The following is a 27,758-nucleotide window of genomic DNA, read 5'->3' on the forward strand; positions in this document are numbered from 1 at the left end:
AAAATGAAATGGTTGTTAAATAAACCTATGCATTAACTTTTGAGTCATATGATTGCTAAACGAGTATTTTGAAGACTCCCAGTCCACTCCTCTTCTTGGAATGTCTAATATCCTTGAACACCCAATCAGGGGTGTGTCAGGCCTCCACACTGCCACACCATACACTAAAAGAAGACATCTTCTCCATTAGCTTTTATAAAGGTCACTTAGTGAGATACAAACACAAACAAAATGTTGCTCTGGCAAGCCACAACAAAACAACATTATACAACATTCTGTGTATGCATGTGGATTCAGGGCATAAGGTCGGGGTAGTGTTGAGGTTAAGGGATTAGGGTTGGGATTAGGGGTTGGGGTTAGAACGTTAGGACTGGGGGTTGGATTAGGTTAGTATTGGGGTTGGGATTAAGGGATTGTGGTTGGGGTTAGGTGGTTAGGATTGGGAGTTGGGATTGGGGTCGTGGTTAGAACTGGGACCGGGGGGTTAGTATCGGGGTTGGGATTACAGGATTGTGGTTGGGGTTAGGTGGTTTGGATTGGGGAGCGGAACTGGTTGGTTAGGATTAGGGATTGGGGTTAAAGGGTTAGGACTGGGATTGGGAGGTTAGGATTTAGATTGGAGTTAGGGTTGGGTGGGTGTTAGGAGGTTACGATTGGGGTTGGGGGTTAGGCATTCAAGACAATGGAGATTTTAGATAAATGCATTTATATATGAACACTACTGTTAATTCATAATTACTGCTTGATCCTGGAATCTTTTTATCAATTATTTTGCCCTAATTGATAACTTCACTTCTTTAACATGCTTCATTTCTTCTTTTTATGCATCTCATCCTGTAATGTGAATTATTACACTTTCTTGATGCATATTTGCTATTAAGAATAATAATTTACAGCTATATTTTCCCTTGTCATCAGGGTTAGAAACATCCTTAATTGCTGGTTTCTAAAGGCTGAGGGTTACATGCTAAAATATTAGGGACAAAAATTATTCTGCAACCAGAAAACCGTTTTTTCCAATCCTAGGGACTTCATGCTTGGCTTCTAAAACACTAAATTCATGTTGACAGGACAGATTTTTATGTTTTTTTTTTTTATTTTTTTTTTTTATGACACTCACGACTGATAGCTTGTTTGTGTGAAAGTAAGTGTGTATTACCTGCAGAGCGCTGTTGAGGAAGCAGCTGTTCTGTCCTGGCTCATTGCTGAGCCCTTTGCTGGGAGCGATGGAGGTCATGGTGCGTGGGGTAAAGATGCCCTGCAGCCCACTGCTGCCTGACGCAAAGTAGTTCCTTTTCCAGGACATGGTGGAATTGGCTTTCAGTAACCAGTCTGTCCCAGTAACACCAACCACAGGGTCATACTCTCAAAACAGACAAGACGAGAATAAAATGTCCAAAAAGAGCTCTTTCATGGGCTAGCATGACCTAATTCCTTGGCTTGCTCTGAGTTTCAGGCTTATAAAGCATCACCAAGGGGTAGGGGGAAAAAAATCATGAATTTCAATAGAGTTGTCCCAGGCCGACTTACACACTCGTCCTCTACTTTTCACACCTCTCTCATCTGCACCCTACCTCTGAGGCCTTGTTTGTGAATCTCACAGACTTTTGTGCAGTGGGTCTCAGGTTTGTGGGGGGTGTTCTAATCTCCACTTTGGCCGTCACAGTCCGAAACGGCCGCTGGAATTTCCAGTATATTTTTGTGGGAGAAGAGGTCAGCGTCTTGTCTCTCCCTCACTTGTAAACACATCAGCAGGGTGTGAATATTCACACTTCAACAGATCTGGAAGAAAAAAGTGAGAGATAAAAACATTTAGAACTTAGAGCCACTCTTAGAGTCTAGTCTTATCACATTACATTCTCTCAGGAACTCAAGTCTTCTAATATGAAGCTGCTAAGATTATTTTCCACCACTGTCAGCTAAGGAGACAAATATACAGTTAACTTAGCTAGGGTTAGGTTTAGTAAACCCCTAGTACATTCTACATCCATGCATGTTTCAGCACATAAAGGTTTTGTGGTATACATGTCCTTTTGAGTGCATGTAAGCAGAAGTCCAAATATTTGACTATTATTCAAGCAATACCTTGAAAAATCTGAAGTCATTTTGCCTGAAATGCCCATGGCTACCGTCAACGCCCATGTGTGCTTTAAACAAAGAGATTCAAGGGCAGTGCTCTAGTGAGTACATGGGCAGAGTGAAGAGAGTAAGAGTAAGGAAGCGTCAGGGCTAGATTTAATGTCTGTCTTTAATTACAAAGTCAATTAAAATGAGAGATAATTTGTATGTAAGGAGGAGGAAAGATTTTTAACAGCTCACAGCTTTGGCTTTGAGAGAAGAAAAGAGAAATTAAAGGAAACCTCCACCCTGAAACACATTAAACATGTATGTATTGAAATATCTGCAATGTGCTTAGTGATTCTGGTTGCTAATTTGTTAGTTGGTGCTGTATTTTCATTATTCCCTTGAGAAGTTAGCGGCTGTTTGCCACACTGACAGGCAGACATAGCTAGAGCTGTTACAATGGCATTTAATAGGAGAAATAAATTTAATGATCTCAAACATAAGTAATAACGTTCCTAAAAAAAACAAAAAAGCAAAAACATTTGATGTCTGATTAACATTGGACTCACAGTTCCAGAATGCAATGCAGCTACGACACAGTTGCGTGGAGTTAAGGTAGAGACTTGGCTCGGCTAGTTAGTGATCTAGGAGGTGGCATTGACAGCGGTATTAATATGAATGTTGAAGTTTTGGAACCTGATCTGTTTGTCCAGAGTGTATAGATGAGGAGGTAAGACAGTTGTACAGACTAAAGGATTAAAGCTCTGCTGCATTGTATCCCACAGTTGCCACCATCAGTGGCAGTCAAATGGCAAACTAAGTGAAACTAGACCAACATGTCCAACAAGTTTAAGCCAAATAAGTCAACTCAGAATTTAATAAACTCAATCTTTCACACAACTGAAGATCACATGGTGATTTAAAATACTGTTTTTGTAAGTCACAAGGGTGGATTTTTCCTGTAAGTTCATCATAACGGCCAAATGCCAAAAGCACCTTTTGTCCGTGGGTAGGATAGGTCCAAGTGTCACGTCTGGCCAACAGATTAGCCAGATCAGACGCTGGGATTAGTCTGGCAGGAAAACCTAACCTCATGTACAGTAAGAAGCTCCTTAGCTCCCAGATGGTTGTATGTCTCTATGAGCCTACAGTAAGCCCTGGAAAACAACCATGGTCACGTGACAATGGCCAGACATAAAATGCTGGTAAACAAGCTTGTGTCACAGTTCCAAGTAGAGAGGAACGTGCACACACATGGGCTCAGAAATCCACTGAAGTGTTTACCGTAACAACTCATGCCATCGCCTTGGAAATGTTTTGCCATTACACTGTGTATTCTCACCTCTGTAAAGAGGATACAAAGATATGGTTTTGACCACACTGCTTCACAAAAAAAGGCCAGTCTCTAGACAGTGTGTGGCATTTCTTTGATGCAAAACAGCCTGCTTTTGACTGTGTCATGCCTCTTAAATCTGCTTCATGTGAGAGTCAGCCCAGCTTTACTACAGTGACTAACACCACCACTGCTCATTTCAATGGCACAGCGCTATTATCTAATCACCAACGCACACACAGAAAGTATACAGTCATGCTGTTTACAGACTGCAATCAATAATCTGTTCCAAAACATTTGAGTAAAATTTGGGTCATTGGAATCATAGTTGCTAATTCTTGTGCTGATATTGTAAGTGCATAGGCCAATCAGTCAAAATCAGTGGAGATGACTTTGATGGATTAATAGCAAGTCAAAACCCTTGTAATGGCATTAGGTTAAAGTACCATTTATCTGCACTGCCATTAGACTGAAATCCATTAAGGAACTGAACACATTTTAGAAATGCCAAGTGAATTTGAATTTTTAATCTCATTAATGTCTCAACAATTACAAGTCCCAGTAAAGCCCAAATGGCTTCATACTTTTTTCAATATGATCATATGAATGGTGCAATTTAGAAGGCAGAGACACACACCTCAATCATGACTTCGCATCACACAGCGGACCAATCGCAGTTTTATGTTTCCCTTGTTTTCAAGTGCTCTGATGGGAGTGCGGCACTTAACAGTTACATAACGTAACAGTGCATGAATGGCTTCCTCCCATGGTACACTATATGCCTCTAATTATTTCAGTTGTCTCAGTCTGAGCTCCAATACCGTACTAGTGTTACGGACAGCCAGTTCACAACTACAGGCCCAAAGCACTGGATCACACCAGCACTATAATCCAGATCAAGAGGAAAGGAAAAAAGCACAAATACTCAAAGAAAAAAGCATCACTGGGAGCCAAGAAACAGTGCAATGGCTTAAAATCGGGGTTAAGCCATGGTAAAATTACGACCTTTTCCACCGACATGGGGCCAGTGCTTGTGCCAGAGCTAGTTGTGGCTAACATTTTTAAGTAGTAGCCCAGGTTTCCACTCCTTTGAAAGCTGACTGATTATGTAACCAGGGGGTGTAACGGTTGGCAGATCCCAATCCTGCTGACTACTTTGTATAGTCCAAACACAAAGCCTTAAGAGAAACCAAGCTTTAGAACAATTTAGCATTTATGAAGTAAAAATACACTTGGTATGCTTGAACAAATCAGATGTTAGAGGTAAACCTGTGCAGCTAAAGTTGAAAAAGTTCTTGTGACTCTTCTGAACAACTGTAGTACACAGCTGTAAGCTGTAAGGACATTACACCCTGTAAGGAACATTACCATATTCCCAGATCTCACAGGTTCCTTGGGTCCTTGTTTATGAGTGGGGCAGCAGGTGGTGTTGCATGGGTTTCTGGTTCAGTCCTGTACTGTGTGTTGGAGTTTTGCATGTTCTCCCTGTGCATTTCCTCCAGGTTATCCTGTTTCCTTCCACCTGCCACTAGCTGGACTGGCTATGTTAAATTGTGTGAATGTGCATGTATATGACACAATGCATTGGACTGTTGCCCCATCCAGGGTGTATTTCCCCTCGCTCCCAGTGTTCCCTGGCTAGGCTCTGGATCCACTTTGGCCATGAACAGGATAAATGAATGAATGAATGATAATTTTCTTTCCATTTTCTTGCAGTGGAAACATGCAAAATAGATTGCCAGTAGGAACCATCTCCAACCACATATGAGTTTAAAAAAAAAAAAAAAGCCTTGTGCTGAATGCTTAGTTAGCAGCCACATGGCACCACTAGGGATGATATTAAGTGAAGTGACGTGTGGCCAAGTATGGTGACCCATACTCGGAATTTGTGCTCTGCATTTAACCCATCCAAGCGCACACACACAGTAGTGAACACACCCACACCGTGAACACACGCCCGGGAGCCTTTTTTTTTTGCTGCAGCACCCAGGGAGCAGTTGGGGGTTCGGTGCCTTGCTCAAGAGTCTCACCTAAGTTGTGGTATTGAGGGTGGAGGAGAGCGCTGGTCATTCACTCCCCCCACCTACAATCCCTGCCGGACCTGAGACTCAAACCCACACCCTTCGGGTTACAAGTCCGACTCTCTAACCATTAGGCCACGACTGCCCCATCCTGAGCTGGGGAAGAACAAAGATGTTCTTGCATTAATAACATAAGAAAAATTCCATATTTACACAGGAAGACTGGTGCAAAATCATCAGAAGAAGACGGTGAGAAGAGAAACTTAAGTCAGTGGAATTCATAGGAGAAAAGACGCAGAACAGGCTGAGAAATGAGCTCCTGCTCCTACGACATCTGCCTTTAAATAGCTACATCAAGCCATTAAGGGAAGCAATGGGTTACTTAGTGACTAATCAACTCTGCCTGGAAATGAATGATGGCTAAAATCGTCAGAGGTGAGAAAATGCATTCCCGCCCACCCTTTGACGCCACAGCCTGACATTTTCGCGCTGGCAGAGTGCATGTGCGCTACTAATGAAATCTCACCAACAAGCAGTTTCACACTCCGGTCTAACACCAACAGCTTCTACACTTGCCAAAACTGCACTTGAAGCAACAGTGAGAAAATATCCAACAGGGACAAAAGCTTGACTCAGACAAGTGGATAAATAGCTACAGTACTGTCTGGCAGACGTCAAGACATCCACATGTCTCCTCCAACAGACTTTCTGAACACTGAGAACATAATGTTGGGAACCTTAAAGCTTTTTCAAATCGACTTTCCAAAGTCAAAGTCCAGAAGTTACCATATGTTCAACAGCCCCAATTACTTTATGAATATTCAAAAATGCAACAATCAAATATTTTCAACATCCCAGACATTTACACACAATTACTACAGTTACACTGGCTATTATTATAATGATATTTTTAAGAGTCAACACCTCAGATCTCTAAACATGAATCGGGCAGCCCCCACCCAAATCTGATTAGACATCTTATTCCATAAAGAAAAAGTATACCAACACAAGAGCTCTTAATGCTTCCCATGCCAAGGACTCCTTTAGCAATCAGGTCCTGGCAGAGACCCGTGTAATTATACCAGGGGAAGTGCCCTGGCCTACACAAGTCCACATTAATGGAATCTATAATTCTGTGATTCATGGTAGACCAGTCCTGAAAGTGAAGGGAAAAAAGGTCTGTTCAACAGAAAGTGTCATATGGCATAATAAATGGACTACACTTCTGGCTGCCATCAAATTAAACCAGATAAAAGTTCAGCTAAAAACTGTCAAATTGCAACTTAGGTGACTAAAGCTTACAATTTAGACTGAAAAAAAGTTTAAATATTTCTATAACAAAGTGTCAAAACTAAAACTGTACAAATAAATTAAATGGTAAAGAGAATTAGAAAGTGAATTTAAAAAAAAAAAAAAAAAAAAAAAAAAAAAAAAAACACTGCTTATTTCCTTTGTTCTCCTGTGCTGGCCAGCTTGAGCAGCAGCAGTGAAAGTGTTGGCCGTGTGGTACCATTTCACGCTTTCTCTGAGGGATGTTACACAAGCCATTTGCAATCACTTTTGGTTTTCTCACTACTGTGTCCTGAATTTCTGTACAAATTACGATAAAAGTTTCATTACAGTGCATCACTATTAGACATTACAAAGTGCTCAAGAATTAGAAAATACAATCTGTACGTCTCTAGACACATTTTAATAAAATCAGTCCAAATTTATTACAGAGGAAAACATGATATGAACAACGAGCTCACTGACAAACTTACTTTATTCTGGAAGAAAAAACTGTCCTCCGTAAGAGTGTAGGATCAACCATGATGTTTTACATAAACACAAATCAACATATGTAAGGTTGAAGCCATTTGAAAGGCCAATATATGAGAATTACTTTACTTTTTGAGAATATTAAAAACAAAAGCAAGTTTAACATGAATTAAAGGGCAATCATTATTATTACGCCCATACCCATCTCTTCCAAGCCTCAACATATTTCCATCATGGCACAAGACTGTTGCTATTCCTCTTAACTGTCTTATCCTGTATACATTCTTTTATTCTTTTTTCCTTTTCCAAATCTCAATGTCAGTAGGGAAATGTGCCACAAGTTTTGGAAACACGTCTGAGACTAGCAGTAAATAAATGTCACATGTGCAACTACAGATCACGAGGATCATATAACATAAGGAAGGGTGTCCTGAAAGAGATTATTTTAAGCTTAAAATACTATTTTATGTAAATACAATTTTGTAATAATATTGTAAACTGTGATGTACAAAGGTAATTTTGGTACACGACTAAAACACACTGCCTATGTGCCATCTGCAATGTCACACACTGTTTGTTAGTGTCATAATATCCTATGATTAATCCTCAGCACACAGGACAATTCTCATTCACAAGTAAAAAGGCCTCTCTGTAGGGGCCTGAAACATGATATAAAGAGTCGAGTTGAATGAGTGACTCAGTCAGTCAGCAAGAGAAATGTGAAAGAGTAAGTAAGACCTGAAACTGGTGAGCTAGAGCTAAAGTGAATAAAAGAAAGGTAAAACCGACAGCAGACTGCTGCTATATGTAGACGCACAATTTCATACAAATTACAGTGAAGGGACAAGTTACCTCCGCCACACAAGTCAACATCCACTGGACATGAATGCCTTTTAACCTGGAATCGTAACAAACAAGACGAAAGAGCTCTCAGAATCTCAGACACTATCTTTCTCTCGCAGTGTGCTGAACAAACCCACAACACATTTCTGTGATGTTCTGCAGAGTGAGCAAAAGGAGGATTTACTTCACATTGCTTGTTCTCTCAAGTGTGCCAAAGCCTGTTAGCTGGATCTGTTTGATCTGAAGTTAACCCAACGTGGATTTAGTCAGATCACATGACAATGCAATTAAACATGTGACTAACGCCTGCGGCTCTTAGAGGTCTATGGGAGTAATTTGGTGAAGCTTCCTATAATACTGCGGACATTTATTATGAGAAAATAGATCATGAAAGATGCAATAGCTACAGCACAAACCACAGCTTTTAGTCTCCACAGCAGAACATAGCAGATTTCCCCTAAGTGCATCTGTTTTGTGCTAACTACAGAACCTTAGAAGATCAGATTCTCTTTATTCACAGACAACCCATGAAATCTTCGCTTCAACCCACACCCAATGATATTAAAATGTTGCACACTTAAATGATGACAAAACAATCCAATTGCTGGAAGCAGCAAATCAGTGTGCTCTTTTTAAAGTCATTTTCTAGATGCCCGTATCTATTAGATACAGTTACAGTAATAAAGAACTGTACCAGACCTATGACCTACATTAGATTCAATACAAGGAAACGGAGATTTGGGGAAAAGGATATGGTGAGCAAGTCCATTCTTGGTATTCAAAATGGATATGTCTTTTTCACCCTTAAATTGTGTATATAATGTCTATTACATTGTGTATATAATGTCTGTTACACTATTAAATTGTGTCTATAATGTCTGTGTATAACAGTGGGGGTAATTTGTGATTTGATCTTTCTCAAAATGACTATCGTCAAGCAGTATTATTCACTTGTTCCTAAACAGCTGCAAAAAAAAAAAAAAAATACAGTTGCATTTATTTGTGGTGCAAAACATTTACCACACAGACACTTTGTGTTTGTGCATTAAAAGCAGATACTTTGATAGTTTTCAGGTTAGTTATAATATTAGAAGACTGAGACATTCAGTCCATAATAAAAAGACAAATTTTATGTCCATGCTGAAGGACGTCTGGGTTTGCTTTTACTGAGGTATCCTTGAATTTTTGTAACTTTGGAAGTCCTGTATATAGTATTAACTTAATACTAAAATTAAATTACACGTTGCAGGTTATGTATGCATTAGCCATCCACGGCCAGGAACCAAGAGAACCAACTCCCCGGTTGGTAGATGTTGTGTGATAAGGGAGCACAAGCCAGTGGGTGGGAAATGGCAAAAATGACCAAACTGAGAGAAAACTGTATCTTTTCTTTTAAAGACAGTATCACTCATAGTTTGACTGACTGCAACTCAATACTAGCACATATGCCTTCATGCAAGTTCTCAATCTCAAAAAATTTGCATAAACATCCTTTGTGAGTGGGAGCTTTAGAAATAATATTGATACCAGAGTTTCCAGTCATTGTGCATTTTATCATGGAGGAGGAAAAGACCAATTAACTGGTCATCAGTAGGCAATTCTCAATTCCTCAAAATACAGTCTACTTTAGCCTCCGTTTGTACCATAGACACTGATTGAACTTACATGCCTAATTGTTGGTTGCATTATGTAAATTCTTTAAAGTAAAGGAATATTAGAAAAATAGCTAATAGCTAGGTCTGACTAGCTATTAGTTAACTAGATAGCAATGCAAAAAAAAGTTGTACTTCTTAAGTTATGTTGTAAACAAGAACAAAAATAATTGTGCGGGCAGGTGGCTTTTAATTTCATGCAGGCACGAATGAGCAGTCAGATATAAGGCTTGCGAGACAAACTAACACCAAATTCATTAATATTAACGTGAACGTGTGGCAGTGGATGATGCATTTACAGCTTACGTTCCTTCATCCTTAGTAACTGCCTGGTCAGGGCTGCAGAGGTTTTCATTAGGCTACAAATTTGTTTATATTCTGGGAAATAAAACCAATTAAATTCATTAGAAAAACCACATGCAGTTACAAACAAAAAATAACTGTAAGCAGGATTTAAAAAAAATAATAAATACAAGTTATAGCTACATCAATAATTATCAACTCAAGTGATGTAGCTGAGGTTGAGAGCCAGAATTCACAGACCATGCTGACTGTTAGAAAGTTTTTAAAGGTAGAATTCACATTTAATAGGGGAAAAAAATACAGTTCCGGTTTAGGTCACGCCCACTTTGGGTTTAAATCCGAACACGAACAGGGAGATTTGGAGCATTGAATAGACAGTGGTGGTCTAGTCGCACGTGCATCACATCACTTTCTTTGATCTGGTTTTGAATAAACGCGCCTAGTGAAGCGTTCACGTGTTCAAATGCAGTCGGAAACCTTACAATCTAGTCTACTGTTTTCACTGCTACACAGCCACAAAGCTGTGCCGCAGAATACACGGCTAAATCATGATAGCACCATTGATATGCCATTTATCCGTCTTGTTCTTTAGCTTAACACAGCAGTAATCCCAGGTTTCAGATTACAACATGGTGTGACTTCTCTACCGTGAAAACGTGAACGCAGCATAAGAGCGCGTGCAGCAGTGCAGGTGCGTCAACGGAGTGGGATGAAACCGGGCGCTGCTTCGCTGCAGTTTACAGACTTTACACCTATCAAGAAAATAAGTGAAACGTGAAGATATTAAAACAGTAAATAAATAAAAGTTAAATCGTTGCTATGAAACGCTCTCTCCACAGCGCAGAAAGGGCTGTGTGTGTTTGTGTGAAGTTTGTTTCAGTGCTCGGTAATGTCGGAGAAACGGAACACGGACAAAGAGGGAAGTTGAGGCGACTGTGTGCGATTCCTGAACACCAGATAACTCCAAGCTAGCGTGAACTCTGCTCTCTTACAGAGCGGAACGTCTTTCAGAAAACTAGTCTGGTAGCTCGCTCCAAACTTTCCGTGTGTGTGTGTAGTCTCTCGGCTGCTTAGATGGAGCTTTAATAATGCGCATCGCCTACCAATAAAATCCCTTAAAAATAACAAATACTTTATTTTGAACCAGTAAAAATTCATCTACTCACCTTCTGTATTTATTAATCTGTTAATATCACTGATATGTGACAGTAGTGCAGACACAGCGGCTCGCTCCCTCACTGCCTCCCGTTAGTTTGTGTCCCTCAGCGCTTCTGAACACATTTCAGCACTGCCCCACACACACACACACACACACACACACTTACTTTTGTCTTACTCTTACTTTCCTTGTGAGGACCTTTCACTGACTTTAGAGTTGCTAATTGAAGCTATGCTAAACATAACCCTTACCTCAGTAATCAAACCTTTTGGCTCGTTTTTAAATAAAAAGCTGTAGTTTTTGTTAAAAAAAAAAAAAAAGAAAAAGCAAAGAAAAGTTCCCACAAAGTCAAAACTGTTAGATATTCATAGCATTGTGAGGATATTTGGTACCCGGCAAGATATAAAAACTTGTCCAGGCACACTCACACACACACACACACACACACACACACACACACACACACACACACACACACACACACACACTCGCACGCACACACACACTCACACAGGACCTTCCACTGACTTTAGAGCCGCTAATTGATGCTATACTAAACATAACCTTAACCTCAGTAACCAAAAATTATGGCTCATTTTGAAATAAAAAGCTGTAGTTTTGTTAGAAAAGAAAAGAAAAAAGTTTTCCTCTTGGGGTCCAGCCAAATGTCCCAACAAATGTCCCCCAGTTTGTCCCCACAGTCAAAACTTTTAGAAATTCCATTGTGAGGATATTTGGTCCCCAGCAAGATATAAAAACATGCCCAGGCACAGGCACACATGCGCGCGCACACACACATACACACACACACACACACAAGATGGGGGGAGGACAGGCGCCACTCACTACCTGCGGTTCACACCACAGACCACATTCACTGGAAACTGGGTCATGTTATCAGCAAAATAAAAAAAAAATAAAAAATTCAGGAAAATGGTGTTAGAAACCCTGCTGTGAGGAGGAAAAAAGTAACGCAGAGCAACACCAGTAACAGAACTGAAAAATGTAACAAAACTTCAGTCTGATACTTGCCTTAGTCTAACAAAATGAACATTTCTTTACCAGTGTATCTCCAAGAAAATATATTAACTATTAGATATCAGAGTCACGCCTGTGACATTACCAATCAGGGGCATGGCTTATTTGATTGACAAGATGTCAAAACACATCTTTGTGTTTGTTTATCCAACAACAGCTAGTGAGAGAAGAGCAGAAATAATGCTACATATGCATATTGTGTTAGGGTGTTGTGTAGTGCTAGGTGGTATAACCATTATAAATGAGAAACCAGAATATAATTCAGATGGTAAAGATTTTCAAATAGAGTTTTTATCACAGTACAGAAAAACTCCAAAAAAAAAAAAAAAAAAATTAATGCACAGCTTGTTGCAAAGTTGCTAAAAATACAGCCATGGGGTTGTGAAAAGTAGATCAGCCTTAATAGGTTTTACTTTGTTTTCCTGAATGCAGCGTGTGGCACACAGAAGCTATATACGGGGATTGAATATCATGCGAATCAGGAAGTCATTGTCACTCCTGTTTTGGGGCATGACGGCAGGAATATAGGTCACTGGAGTTGCTCTTCAACAAGCAGCACCAAGTAGCTTACGTTAGCATTAGTCAATTCTCTTCAACTAAGACTGAGTGTGAGAGGAACATGTGGCTTGGGTCATAGCTAGGACAAACATTTGTACCGTTGTTTCAGCACTTCATCTGGTTTCATTTTTTTTTTCCCCTCCCCATCAAAGTACAGTTGGCTGGTCATTAAGTTTCTAATTATACAAGGGACATGGGGAGAATATATTGATTTTTCATGCAGGAACTCTAAAAATCAATACACAGTCATTCGCATGCTTTTGGGCGTTCTTGATTTGATGTGATTTGGTTTGACAAGTTGACCAAGGGCCAAGAAATGAACGAGCCAAACAATGTATTATTTAGAGTTTTGAGCCTAAAGTTAGCTCTAAAATAATGAAAATCAGCCTTTGTTATTTATTATGAGATGCAACCACTACAGTAATCCATATATGCAGTATATCTATATACTGGCTTGAGATGAATAGAATACATAAGTAGTTTAATAGATCTCAGAAGTTAATATTTCTCTCCTCCAGCTGGCATAAGGAAAGCCCAAAAAGCCCAGAGCTTTAAGACAGACTCTAATCACCAAACGTCTTCTGCAAGAGCAGCAATTTTCAGAGACCCAAACTGCTTATTGGCCCACTGATGACTGAGTGAAAATTACACTTTGAGCCACAACCTGACTCTCCACCCAGAGATAATTAACTATCTGTACCCATGTGTTATAGTTTAACTTACAGAGTTGCCAAACTGGCAGCTCCAGTTAGCCCACATGTTTGAAAACTTAGACATACATGGTTAAGAAAATAGAATCGTCACTTCTGCAGAAATGTTCATGTTACAGACCTGAATCACTACATCTGGGGAAAAAAAAAAAAAAACTTGGGTCTTGAGTCATCATCACCATTAAGGTATTCCAGTGCTACAGAGGAATAATCGATTTAATGGATTTGGTTTATTTTGGTGATCTACAACCATAAATTCCATGTTCTAACACACTTTACAAAAGCTACACCCTAACTATGAGGGAAGGGTGGTATGGACGCAAAAGAGAGTTAAAAAAAAAAAAAAAACACATTCAGTGATTCAAATATAAAAGCTGTTATGAACAGTAGATGAAACACTTACAGTAATGGATGAAAGAGTACAAAGCCGCTGTTCGACTCTGAACTGCTGCAGGCCAACACTGCTGGCTTTCAGTGAACTCATGGAGGAAGGAAGGGAGGGAAGACAAGCTCATGTTGAACTTTACATTGGCAGATGTTGAAGGCTTTTGTTTCAAGAAACAGAGAGATTCAGTAACTTTAATAAACTACTAACAAAGACATACAGCCACACCAAAGCCTGAAGCATCAAAAGGCATGTGAAGTCCATTTCCAGACTATGTCAAAAGAGATATCTGGATCTCAGTCAGCTTTCAAACCACAAAAACAAGAAGCCAGAGCCAGTCCTGGATTTACGCACATTCTTGTTCCCTATGGGACTCCAAGCAGCACCTACTGCAGAATTTACAAACAGATTCCTGTCTTGGAAGTACAAGTATTATAACCACAGCTGAGAATTTTAAGCACCTCGACTCCAGGCCACTTGTTCTGCATGCTGAAATTGAGCCCATTTTGATCCAAAGTTTGAAAATCGTGTCCGCTTCATACATCTGCTGCGAACATCACAGACACCATGAAAACAACACACACTGCATGGGGGGGAAGCCTGCTTCCTGATACAACACAGAGTAGGAAGAAACAAACTGAACTGAAATCAAGCCAGACATGAACAATTTAAAAAGAAAAAAAAAAAAACAATCACAATTTCTTTCAATAGTGTTACTGAGAGTGGAGGCAGTGAGAACAGTTTCCCACAATAAAGCTATTCACCCAGAAAAAAAAGCTGATGCTGGAAGACAAAAGGCCTTCCTGATAACAATGCATTCCCTCTCCGTTCAAACACCGACTCTCTCCTCTCACCCTGAAAAGGCCAGGCTGAGCTGTCTACTAAAGCCACATATCTGCGCTGATGAATGAGGTTAGCGTTCTCTTTTGAGTGCTTCACAACCATACACAATGTGTTTCTTGTTATGCATCTTGTATGTATATTTGAGTATGGTGGCTCATAAGTGCACAACACATTAACAAACCAAAAAACCCAACAGCAAATCAGAAAATACAACAACAAAACCAAAAACACAAAAGCAAAGTTGTAAACACAACAGCATTAACTCAAAAGTTACTTACCATCACATACTGACCATCACATACTGTTGCTGATTGGCTACAGCTTATGTCAAGAGACTATGGAAAATGGAGCACTGTAGGATATTCACATTAAGAGGAAATATAGACTAAATAAATCTACTGATGAGTTTATTCATGGTTATAATTGACAAGTGCATGTTATTTTAGACATTATATTAGACTGCATTAACACAAGCATGCAAATGCTGAAAATCGGCCTAAAGGAAGCTGGATTCTTCTAAAGAATTACTCTTCAATATAATAACGTAGGTAACTTCGCATTAAAGCGTTGTCACAAAACTAACTATATAAAAGACTGGAAAAGTGCAATTCTTTTCCCTTGCGATAGTCATACTCCATGTCCAGTCAACAACAAGCAACAAGTGATGTTCATGATGACCTACCCTTTCTGTTCGGCTGTTGTGTTTCTTCAGTTCTGTCGTTCTGTTTTTCGATTTGCTGTTGCATTTTTGATTTGTTAATGTGTTTTTCACTTACGAGCCACTGTAGTGTCAGAAAAGGGTGAAAGCTTAAACGCAGCACAAAATGGAAATCATAGTTGATGTTATTCACATTCACAAAATCCCCAGGTCTCTCCCACACAGTCCAATTCACTGCGAATACAAACAGAAGAGGAAAGCAGAACTTCCAAACACTGTCACGTGCTAACCACAAAGTGCTCAGAACATAACACAGGAGTTTTACAGTGCACAGAACAAATAGACATTTGTGCTACATGGATGATAATGATCATGGCTAAGCGATCAGAATATGCACATCCTGGTTCTTTGCATGAGTGTGTGTGACCCATAGACCTGTTCTTTACTAGAGTTACTTCCTACATGACATCATCACCTCTGATTAAACCTAAACACACACACGTACTATTAATCCTGTACAACTCCATGACAACAGAGAAGCAACAGGCGAACTCGGTACACACACACCCATATGCTGACTAAAGCTATACATCCTACACGAACAGGCCTTCTTTTTACAAAGCACAGCAGGGAACAGATATTTTTGTTCCTGTTCCTAAAACCTACTAAGCCTAAGAGTTTGCAAAAATGTAAGCATGGTTTATATGGAGATTTACCCCCTGAGTCATCTTCATTTTCACTTGGCTCAAGGGAAGCATTATTCTGAACGAGTTATGCTGCAGTAAATGATGAAAAGGGCCTGCAGAGTGAAGACCGAGGAGGTAACACACTGTGTATCCTTACGTCCACATAAAAGGAGCAATGACATCAAGTGCTTAGTAATATAACTCACAATGAAGCCAATTCAGGTAAAAGTCTGCCATATATCTTACACTGCTGCCCGATGAGGCGGTGTTTTACCGTATTAAAGCATTATAAGCTATATAAACTGCTCACTGAAGCATTTTCTACTGAGCAATATAAAGTACTGAGAGCACTTTCAGCTGAGTTAGTAGTGGTAAGGTTACATCCCAGGAAGGTGAAAACACACTCATCAGCTATAGATCCTGTATTCCACATTCCAACAATAAATAAAATATTCAGTCCTAAAGAAATTACACAAGTAGGTAAAGTTACTATACTCACAGCAGGTTGGCAGGTGATCAGCGTCTAGCAGCTGTCTCGTGTGTGTCACCAGCCAGCAGTCTTCATGCAAGTTTTTCCAGGTGATCCAGAAACAATGACATCATCCCTATCAACACACACCTGTTTCCTCAGGAAGCTCCTCCCACCCTGACAACTTTAAAGAGACAGGCCCACATGGCGAGTCATTCCCTCTTGCCCTGATGCAAATCCTGACACACCACAATAAACGCAGTGTGTGACGCTATACTATCACACTGGCCATCCATATAATATACTGTATTTACAAGAGCATAGGAGACATTCATATACCAGCTTGTCCCATTTAACAACTCTGGTATAAATTACTTAAAACAATGTGCATTTTCAAAAAAAAAATGGCAGCAGTCCAACTGACTGATGCATGATGTAATCTTATGAATGATCATATCATTTCAAGATAGATTAGTAATAGTTTATTATTTAATTTCCTTTAATAAGAGTGGCAGAGTACAGGGTATGAAAGACAGGAAGTGATTTCAGCTGCAGACTAATATTACTAAGCTCACTGTAAATACCTGTTTAGAAGAAACTGCGAGATAGAGCATAAAATTCATTAAAACTGTTGAATTATGCAAATGTATTTATATAAGGCTTAGACAAGTGTTAAAGCAATCTCACCTAGAATCTAGTATCTCACCTCATCTAGGGTATGTTTTATATAACAAACACTACAAAAAAGACACTCATGTGATTAATGATCTCCTGAAGGTCCCTAGGTAAGAACCCCAGAACTAAGTAGAACAGTGTATAGTCAAGTGTAAAAGTTTGTATACCCTAAGGACAAAACTCAGAACACAATTTTAGACCAACAATACATTAAGTTTGTTAGGTATTACAGATGGTTCATTATCACAAGGAATAAAAACTGTCAGTTTGTGTAGGCTAAGATATTAATAGTGAAAAAAAAAACACCATTAGATAAAGTAATACCTGCTTTTCATTACAAATGTGATTCAGTCTTAACAATCAAACTAGTACTTCAACTACAGGTGATAATATTCAGAACCTGTAAACACACACACATGCCATAACTTATTTTTGAAGTCAACACATAATCTAACAGCATGAGGTCACATCATCGGATTATAAAAGCTAAGCATCTTTTCAGCCTGCAGAAATTTAATTAGCTATGGTTAAAACAGAGTGCTCAATCACTCATTAGGCTTTCTGTCTGTCATGTGTCATCAAGCATCATTGGTAGCGTCACTAACGAGAATATTATTCTCTCTCAGCCATGGACAGAGTGAATAAGTGGTAATTGGGCATAACAGGAAGCGACGCATGTGCTGCACGCTGTTCTGCATGCCTTTTTTCCTAATGACAATAGTCCAACTTTTCCATTAAACTGTATGGTCTGTTCCAATGTTATTTTAACTAATTCTCTGGATTTCTGATTTGGGATTTCTCTCTTCTTGAAAAAGTATAAATGTACAGTCCTGAGCTCTAACATATGTATGGAATAAAACATAATGAGGCATGTTACTATAGGAAAATAAATCAACAACGGTGTGGTGTGATGCAGCCCAATGCAAAGCGGATGCCTTTACCACCCTGAAGTTATTTTCCAATAACAGCATGTTTTATTTCTCTTATATCACAGAAATTTGCCAAAAGTTAAAATTTTTTTTATTTATAAATTAATGACCTGACAAGCATTTATAATTACATTTAATGTTGTGGAACGTCCACAAAACAAGTTCCTGTTATCAGTCTCTCTGTTTTCTTGCTCCTGAAGATAATAAGCCAAAAAAAGCAGCTTGTCATGTTACCATGAAAAGCAGTTTAGACAAGCAGCTGCTTGTTCCTATGCAAACAAAAAAACTAACAAAGCAGTTTATCATGAACTTACATCTTCAACACCAACCACCATCCTAATAATTACTAAACAGCTGATCCATTATGAGACTGCAGAGTAAAAACAGTGACACCAAACAGAGGCCTAAGGCAGTGAAGCTGCATATGGAGAGTAGCTCAACTGTAACTCCCACCATATGCCATCAGCTTCCTCAGGTGACCATTAGGGCAAAGGCATAACCAGTGACCCAAGTGAGAGATGCTTCCATTATATCTGCTTTACTTCTGGGGGGAAAAAAAGGCATCTGCCAAATAAATAAATGTAACTCTAACTGTAAGTGCACAGATTCCTGTCCTGGGGGATTTGGAATAAATATAATATGCTCCAGGTTGGTGCTTTTCTTCACAATTTAACTTCTTTTGCAATGCTTGTTAGTGTGCTGACAATAGATTGGTATAATTGAAGCTTTATACAGGTATAAACCATATACTCACTTGTTATGAGGCTGTTAGTATATAATGACTTCTAACATTAGGCTTACGCACATACTGACTTATTTATTTAGTATTAACACATAATTTACATGCCAGCAAGACTTAAAAAAAAAAAAAAAGTTTGCCTGTTTGGAATCAGGCAATGCAAATTGTTTAGTCAGTTTCATACAACACTTGCTGAAATTTGTTGATCGTTTCATTAGGTTGGTTTCTACAGATGTTCAGAGAGAACAGACATGGCGATTTGTTTTAGGTAAAAATACATCGATCATGAATACATCAAAAACTCAAGTGAATGTTGAATCAGACGATGCTACAGGTTTTATTAAGTTACATTAATAATTATAAATTATAATTAACTTGATGAAATTTCTGTCTAACAGAATATTACCATGTTCAACTGACTAGCTAGAGGACATTCCCTAGCTAGCATTAGCTAGCTATCTGCCAGTGTCAGGTATGTGAAACTGAGCAGGATTTTATGAGTTAAAGGTAGGGAGCAGTGGCTGAGGGGACTAGTCAGTATACACACTTTAGTCTGGACTACACCAACATCCAAAATATCACCAAATTTTCACACATAAAAAAATATTTTATTTTTAGTGCCAATAGATCAAAAGTTCAGTTAAATGCAAAATTGCATTGCATTAGGCTGTGGAAATGGACATGTATGATCCTTGTGAATAAAAAAAACACCTCAAGATCCTTATGCATGAATAATTTTATAAAAATCCACCAAAGCGTATAATGAAGACATAGCAAAACTGAACCAAGACACTGGATTCTGCAGTTCAATAACTTACAGACATAATGATGGGTTTTCAGGAACTGTAGCTACAAAAATCTGCAGATTCACTGAAGGCTAAATCACATCCTCCACAGATCTCTATCAGAATCAGACAATGAAGTATGCCAACAATTTCGAACTATGGAAGGAATAGTGCTATGCTTGCATCTGCACAGTCACATATTTCATTATTAAACTGTTGTAGAGAACGTGTTCCAGGCGATAGTGTTCCGAGTTTGAGTAAAATTAGTGCTATTTGGTTTGATCTTCAGGTTGTACATTAATTAGAAATATAAGGACTTACTCCAGGCACTCAATTGTGAACGCATGCCACTATATATACACATTATATCATATACAGTGGCCTCTAGAATTATTGGCACCTATCATTAGCAAAAATGATTTGTATAAACATTACACACAATAATTCCAATTTTCCAAAATGATTCACCTTTGTTCTATCCAAACATCATTCTCATTAGAGCTACTTTTTTCTTTTTAAATAATAATATTTTCTCTCAAAAATTTGTGCCAAAATTATTGACACTCCTATGGAATATTATTACTATATTACTTTTCATCTGCTTTCAGGTCCCAGGAAGTCTGCAGTTGCCTTTAACAATGTCCTCTTTCTCTGGGGCATAAATATGAAGTTGCACACATATAAAATCCCTTATCCATTAACATGGAAACAACAAAGAACCTTCAACACAAAAGATCTGCACAAATCAGACAATGGATTACAGATGCTGATCATTTTGAAACCAGCATTTTGTAGACTATACTACATGCTTAAATAAAACTATGCAATGTTCATGTATTTTTTTAGCTGCTCAAAACTTCATATGCATGTGTTAATCTTTTAATATATTAAATTCTTGCTCATTTTCATGAAGGGCGGCAATAATTACGGAGGGACCAGTACCCTAATGTTCCTAGCAGGGCATAACCTTATTTTATTAAAATAATAACAAAAGCAAAGCATTTTTATGTAAAAAGAAAGTCTAACAGAGAGGGACAGATGGAGCATAAGATATGGTTCATATGTAATTACTGGTCAGTTGGAGAAAACATTACATTTTCTCACAAGATAGTTTGCAAAATCAATGTCAAAACAAACATTTTGGGACAGTCCAAATTTGTAGTTGTAAAGTTTTATGTCATTTGTGGGTGGAACTGAAAAACTCTTTTATTACCAGTGAGTATCAGAATCAGTAAAACATGGCTGAGTTGCAAGATTTATTCACTCACGCTGAATGAACATGAAGGGAAAATCAAAGCGGCTGTTAGGTTATGTAATTATCTAACTTGGAACACACACACAGGCACTCACTCACAAACACACACACACACACACACACACAGGCACTCACATACACATACACGTGCACACACAGAAACATAATGTTTCACCAGGTAAAATTAGCTGCATCAAACGGTTATAAGGAACAAGGTTTTTTGGGCTGTTCTCAGATTCTCAAACACATACACACTAACACACACTTTTATTTATTATGCTCTATTTCAGTTGTTTTGATCTATTATCCAACAGCTCACACATGCTTCACACTGCTGAGTGAGAAAATGACCAGACGTCAGTGCAGAGACAGTGTGGAGTTCATCACTAAGAGACGGGGTAGAGACAGAAGCGCTGTAGGCTGAGCCACAACTAAAATGAGAAAAGAAAAAAGGATTTCTCTCACTCTTGGCTACATCATCTACAATAAACTGAGAGTGCTTTCACTTTGTTTATGCTTAAAACAGCAAAGAGATGAAAATGCACAAACCAAGGCCCAGTTACACAAACAGGCCGTGTAGCATTAAGACGATTAGTGAGATTATGTGTTCAAAGCGATACGCACTCTGTGATCTCTACATATCTTACTAGGTTTTGTGAAATGCAAGCCAAAGTGGAAAGCTGAGCTGCACAACAATATCCTAGTGAATGGTGCCAAAATCGTTAAATAATCTGATCCACTCTTCTATATACGCCTGGGAGAACCTGCTGTTTATTCTCACAGAAAAGCTCTCTAACGTTTCATTTAGTTAGTTCATCCATAATTATGTTTAAAAGTAGGAAATCCACCAACATGAACACAGGAGCTACTGCTTACTTAAGAAGTTTAATAAAGTGACCTTGATTGGCTTTCATTCCCTTTCCTAAAAAAATTTTCATGCCTTTGAGAGCCAGCCCTTAATCTGACAGCCTTGTCATATGGATGCATTAATTACATAACTTAAATGATGGACATGACTACAATGCCCAACACATTATATATAAGGAAGAAAACATGAGGAGGCGTACTGTTATAGGAAAATATTCACTGACAGGGTGGTATGATGCTGAAATTAACTATTTTTCTATAATTGTACTTCTCTTTATTGAAGAAGGACACCTCATACTTTTTATCTGTGTATAGTTACATTTAATGTTGTGGGATGTCTGTGAAATGATTTCCAGTCATCGCTTCCATGACAACAGCAATAAACAGTGAACAGTACTTCACTTATTTTCTCTTGAAGTTAATAATAATAATAATAAAAAAAATGCTGCTTATTACCAAGAAACCACAAGATTATTCACCAGAAAATTTAAAGGAACAGATTTACCTCTGACTGTTACAGAAAGCTTTAAAGCATTCACCATTTTGTTGAATAATAACACTTTTTAACATTCATTTATCATTAGACTTAGACTGTGTTGTGCGTTCCCCATACCACTCCCTGTGAATTAGAAATGTTACTATAGAAACATCACTATAGAAATGATAACGTATTAGAAAGAGGATATTAATATAAACCTGTGATTTGCCTTGTAGCCGGAAATATTGTCAGAGCTGCAAATACAGAAAATTAACACCTTCTGACCAATCAGATTCGAGAATTCAGTAACGTTGCAATATAAATAATGCTATAAAGAGTAAAATGACAAAAAGTCTAAAGTGTCTTTGTGTAACCTTCCCACCCCCTCCCGAAACTCTCCAAGGCCTGAAAGTAGAACTTAGCACACAAGGCCACAAGTACTGACCATCAGTATGTTAATGTATTCATCTCTGATTTTTACATAACAATCCGTGCCCTAGTTTAGCATGCATACCAGAGCTCACTTTTACTTTTCACTGTGAGATGGCATCAAGAGGAGGAAAGACGAGCCTGGAGGAAATTACATTTAATTCATTCTCACTTAATTTGTGCCAAAAACAGCTCTTCTGTGTGTTCATATTTGTGCTTATGATAAATCAACTACATCATGGCTTATGTACACACAATATTCCAGATATGTATTCCAAAAGAGACATTGGATAAGACAGAATTTCCATCATTCTCAGGATTTTTGTATACGAGAAAGTTTTACTGATAGTATGGCATGTAAATTATTCTGCTTGTTCAGAGAAAAATCTCAAATGGATTATTCCCTAATCGTTTTATACACTGTATGATGTACAGAGCTAAATAATATCCGACAAATAAAGGTTTTGATGTATCATCAACTTACAGATATAAAGCTATATATTTACCAGGAGTTTTAAAATAAATTATAATATTTGACAGTTAATTCAGAATGCCAGTTTGAGTTAAATGATTAGCCATACAGCCATATACTCAATCAAGCAAACAATACTTCAGAGCCCTTATGTTCATTAACATTAATATTCCACACTTCAGCTATCCTATGAAGCTGTTTATTTATAAAGGTGTTACAGAGCCAAGCAATGTTGTATATGGCAAGTGTGTGATGATTTAGACATGCAGTTCGCACAGTGCAACCGTCGGCTGAAAGCTTACAACACTTAACAGCTCCAAAGAGCCTCATAGCTTCAGCACAAAACTGAAAATGCAAACTTCCCACACCAGACAAGTGTTAGCTGATCAACATCATCTGAGGTTAGGAGAAAGCTAAAACTGTATATTTCATTATCATCTACACTACCTATTTAACCAAGGAACTTCGATTATATAAATATAAAGCATATAAAAAACTGAACCAAAACCCAAAGTCAATCCTTCTTAGCTATTGTATGTTTCTGCTTTGCTGAATCTTGTCATATATGTAATCGAGGGAGGGTAAAAATTGATTTATGGAGTAGCATAAGAATTCTCTGTCTTAGAAAGTGCATATGGAGGTTAGCAGATCAAAAACCCTTTTCACTTAGCATAATCAGCTGTAATGGCACAAAAAATAAACATACTGTTCTTTGAAACCAGTATTATAGCTTGAACTGAGATTGTATTGGACCTTCAGGCATGCAAATTTCAGCCAAATAATTAGATTAGAGATTTAAAAAAATCCTAAATCATGAAAAGAAGCCAGACTATTAGCAATGTCTGAAGAGCTACTATATTCATTATAACATATTCCCTCAAACACTTACTGTTTAATAATTGTACATCAGTGTAATCACTGAGATACATGATTGTGTCCCTTCATGTAACCAGGTCATATGATTCAGTGGTGAACTCCTGAATTTAGTGGAACTGGGTGAATAAAGTTCACTCCTATTATTACTAATCGGTTCTGTCATACAGGCCACATTTTCCTGCGGTTTCTAAAGCATAGATCACATATTTGCTTTAAGGGAGGCTCACTTCAAAAGGAAGTGATCTGTAGGATGAGAGACAACACGTATGTTTGTTCTGTACATTCGACTGAGCTACACTTGCCTATTTCAGTGCTTCCTTGTGCTGATCATGGAATATCTTTGCACATTTTGCAAATAACACGCTCGACTCAGCGGTAGGCATGTGCACATAATCATAAAAAAAGTGATATTTAACACACAGTTCAAGCACCATTACCACCGCTCTTGTGTTTTATTTATTACGAGGCAGGTACCAAGTCAAGATATTTAAGACTTTGTACCATATATGGTTGAATTTAGGGACATGATGGTCTGTTATGGCAATGATCAGGGAACTGTTGACCAAATGTGGCCCCACTGCAAGCAGAAACAGTTTGCCAGAATAGCTCCAAGACAGTTAATGCTTCTGCTGTGTTTAAATTCCGAACTCAAAGCTGTAAGTTCTGCTTCATACAGTGTCTGACACACAGTCGTATGGAGGCTGAGTTGTAGCTGTGTCCTGACAGTCAGATTCAGACGAGTTCATTACCATTATTCCACAGCAGTATTCAGGCCAGAGGAACGTGCCAGCCTATGTGTGGGCCAGCATTGAGTGATCACTGCTATCAGGGCAGCATTCTGGCCAGCAATTATTAAGACAATATGTGTGTATTTTGTGTAATGCCACATGCAGACTAATGAAGCAGTTCCTAAAAGTAATGCTGCTTACGTTTAGTTAACATGCCACACAGTAACAACAGGTACCAGTAACCAATTACTAATTTTTAAAATATAATATAGTGATAATATCACAAATCAAAAGTGAACTGAAACTAGTTAGATTTATTGCTTACTGTCTTTGGCTATTTAATCATTTTAGGTGTTAGCAGATTAATAATCACCTTGGACACAAAAACTCATTTCTCTGAAATATTATCGACATGAGGTAGCGTGGTGGCATAGCAGGTAGCGCTGAAGCCTTACAGCTCCAGGGTCCACGTCTCAATCCCGAGCTTGGGTTACTGTGTGTGCATGTTCTCCCCATGTCTGTGTGGGTTTCCTCTGGGGTTCTCAGGTTTCCTCTTATCACCAAAAACATAGCAGTAGGTGCACTGGTGACTCTAAAATGCCCCCTAAGTGTGAGAATGTGTGTATGCATGGTGTCCTATGATGGACTGGCATCCATCCAAGGTGTATTCCTGCTTCACACGCAGTGTTCCCGGGATAGTATCCGTATCCACCACAACCCTGACCAGGAAAAAGCAGTTATTGAAGATGAATGAGTGAATGGGTGAACGAATGATTGGATGATTAAATGAATGAATGAATGAATGAATGAATGATAAACCCTACCCTGCCATCATGGAGAGACAAGCAAGGACGCTGTCCTGGGGGACCAGAAGAGGTTTAGTAGTCCACAGATATGCAGATAAAACCATTTGAAATTAATTTAATCAAACTATGATGGTAAAAAATGTTGACATATGCATCATTTGTAACTCATCTCTCTTTTTTTCAATAATCACTTTATCTTTGTCAGGGTCACGGTGGATCCAGAGCCCATCTCAGTTACAATGGGCATATGGTGGGAGCATTCATGGGAAACCAGACTATCGCAGGGCAGCATTTCACAGCTAGGGGCAACTTAGCATAATCCTCCTAATTCCATGTTTTTGGACAGTTGGAGGAAACTGGAGAAGCCAGAGTGGAGTTCGTATGAACACAGGGAGAACATGCGAAACACCACACGGACAGTAACCTAAACTCCGGATTGAAACCAGGACCCTGGAGTTGTGAGGCAGTAACGCTACCCTGCTGTGCCGCTGTGCCACCCTGTAACTCCCTCATATGTCCCCTATTTTGGAAAATGGTTTTGGCCTACTTTGTTTTTGCAGTATGAGTTTCCACACCCACTGAAACCATTGTGGCTAATTACAGACCTTTTTCCATATGTAGGGGGTCTCTGGCTATTACTTTCATTCACACGTTTGCTAAGATGACACACAAGCCTGGTGCACAAAAAAGAAAAGAAAAAGGAAAAAAGAAGAGGTTAACTCAAGGAAACGTATGGCAAAGTTCCTAAAGAAATACTGAGTATTGCATTAGATTGAGTTATATCCCTAGGGGCCCTTTTTAAAATGGTTTGCCCCTAGCCTGGGCAATACGCACAGCAGGCCTGCATAAACCATACTTGACAGAGCAACAGATGTCATATGGTGATATGGTCTTGGCTCAGCCTTAGAGATAGGGTGAGGAGCTCGGACATTCGGGGGGAGTTCAAAGTAAAGTCGCTGCTCCCCTGGTTCGAAAGGAGCCAGTTGAGGTGGTTCGGGCATCTGGCCAGAATGCCTCCTGGACGCCTCTCTGGGGAGGTGTTCTGGGCATGTCCAATGGGGAGAAGACCCCAGGGCAGTCCAAAGACTAGATGGAGAGATTATATCTCTTGTCTGGCCTGGGAGCACCTGAGAATCCCTGGAGGAGCTGGCTAGAGAGATGGAGGTCTGGGCATCTCTGTTTAGACTGCTGCCCCCACGACCAGGACAGATAAGCAGAAAAAATTGGATGGATGGATGGATGGATGGATGGAAAATATGTTATCTGCACATGTCCAGCAGCTGATTAACAGTCCATTCGTGAGGTTAAAAGAGTATAGAACAGCCAGTTATGTGGTTCTTCAGGACATGCATTGAGAACCATGGATCACACTGATTTCTGAAGGGACCAGTACAGGAGTAAACGGATCTACTACAGCAATGAAAGAAAATGCTGAAAAGGGAACTATGGGTTCATGTAGAGAGCACACAGGCTGTAGTAGAGGCGCTCACCTCTAACAGCAGCATATCTGCAGATACCTGCAGCATTCCTGATGCACACTGAACTTCACGGGGCATGTCAAGCAGTGATCAGGTAAAACATCCTGACTGGAACAAAAGACTCAGCTCGCGCTCCAGCTCCAGCTCCAGTAATGTAGTGTGAAGTGGATGCGCAGTGCTGTTAGCTGCTAGCTGAGCACCGAGCAGCTTCGTCAGCAGCTTTACGATCTGCGTTTAACGTGTTTCCAGATTTTCTCCTTCATGCACATGAACTCTCTTCCATGCAATACGCTGTTCATCTGGACAATGAACTATTTCACTCAACGCTTTGACAAAAAAAGACACATTTAAAACTAAGCAAAGCATCTTTTACTCACATTGCACGAAACAGCAGCTCCGTCACAACATGCGCACTACCGTACTATACAGTATGCCGTTATGCTACGCCTCCTAGGTAACTATGGTAACCTTATAGTAATCTATGGTAACGTACTTTCATACTGTGGAGTAGGTTAGCGCGCGGCATGGAACGTAACCAGCAAACGTCACTCATTCTTTAAGACCAGCACATGTGTGTGTGTGTATGTGCGCGCGCGCATGACGCTACATCTGAACTTCAAACCAGAAACAAACACAGAATTTCTGACAAAAGCAGCGTGAATAAGTGTTAACAGTAAGGTGTTTTTTTGTTTATTTTTTTGTTTAGTTTGCTTGCCTGGTTCGAGTCGGTGTCGTTCCGTTCCCTTGTTGTTTGGCTC

General features: G+C 39.1%; 1 protein-coding gene across 6 annotated transcripts in view; it reads right to left on the reverse strand.

Moving 5' to 3' along the window:
• usp54a (ubiquitin specific peptidase 54a) overlaps positions 1-27,696 on the reverse strand; it is a 67,509-nt gene extending 39,813 nt beyond the window's left edge. For 2 of the 6 annotated variants that reach the window (XM_034302778.2, XM_034302774.2), the window contains exons 1-2: positions 16,514-19,156; positions 1,160-1,782 (exon numbers count right to left, since the gene is read on the reverse strand). In XM_034302778.2, the coding sequence (XP_034158669.2) occupies positions 1,160-1,306 (147 nt within the window). In that variant the 5' untranslated portion in view covers positions 1,307-1,782; positions 16,514-19,156. Of the gene's footprint in view, positions 1-1,159; positions 1,783-11,143; positions 11,273-16,513; positions 19,159-27,377 lie in introns of those variants that run through there. The other 4 variants (XM_034302776.2, XM_034302777.2, XM_034302775.2 and 1 more) reach the window with 4 other exon arrangements.
• Between the last annotated feature and the right edge of the window lie 62 nt (positions 27,697-27,758).

This window comes from Pangasianodon hypophthalmus, chromosome 3 (genome assembly GCF_027358585.1).
Source record: "Pangasianodon hypophthalmus isolate fPanHyp1 chromosome 3, fPanHyp1.pri, whole genome shotgun sequence".
In the NCBI taxonomy this organism is placed as follows: domain Eukaryota; kingdom Metazoa; phylum Chordata; class Actinopteri; order Siluriformes; family Pangasiidae; genus Pangasianodon; species Pangasianodon hypophthalmus.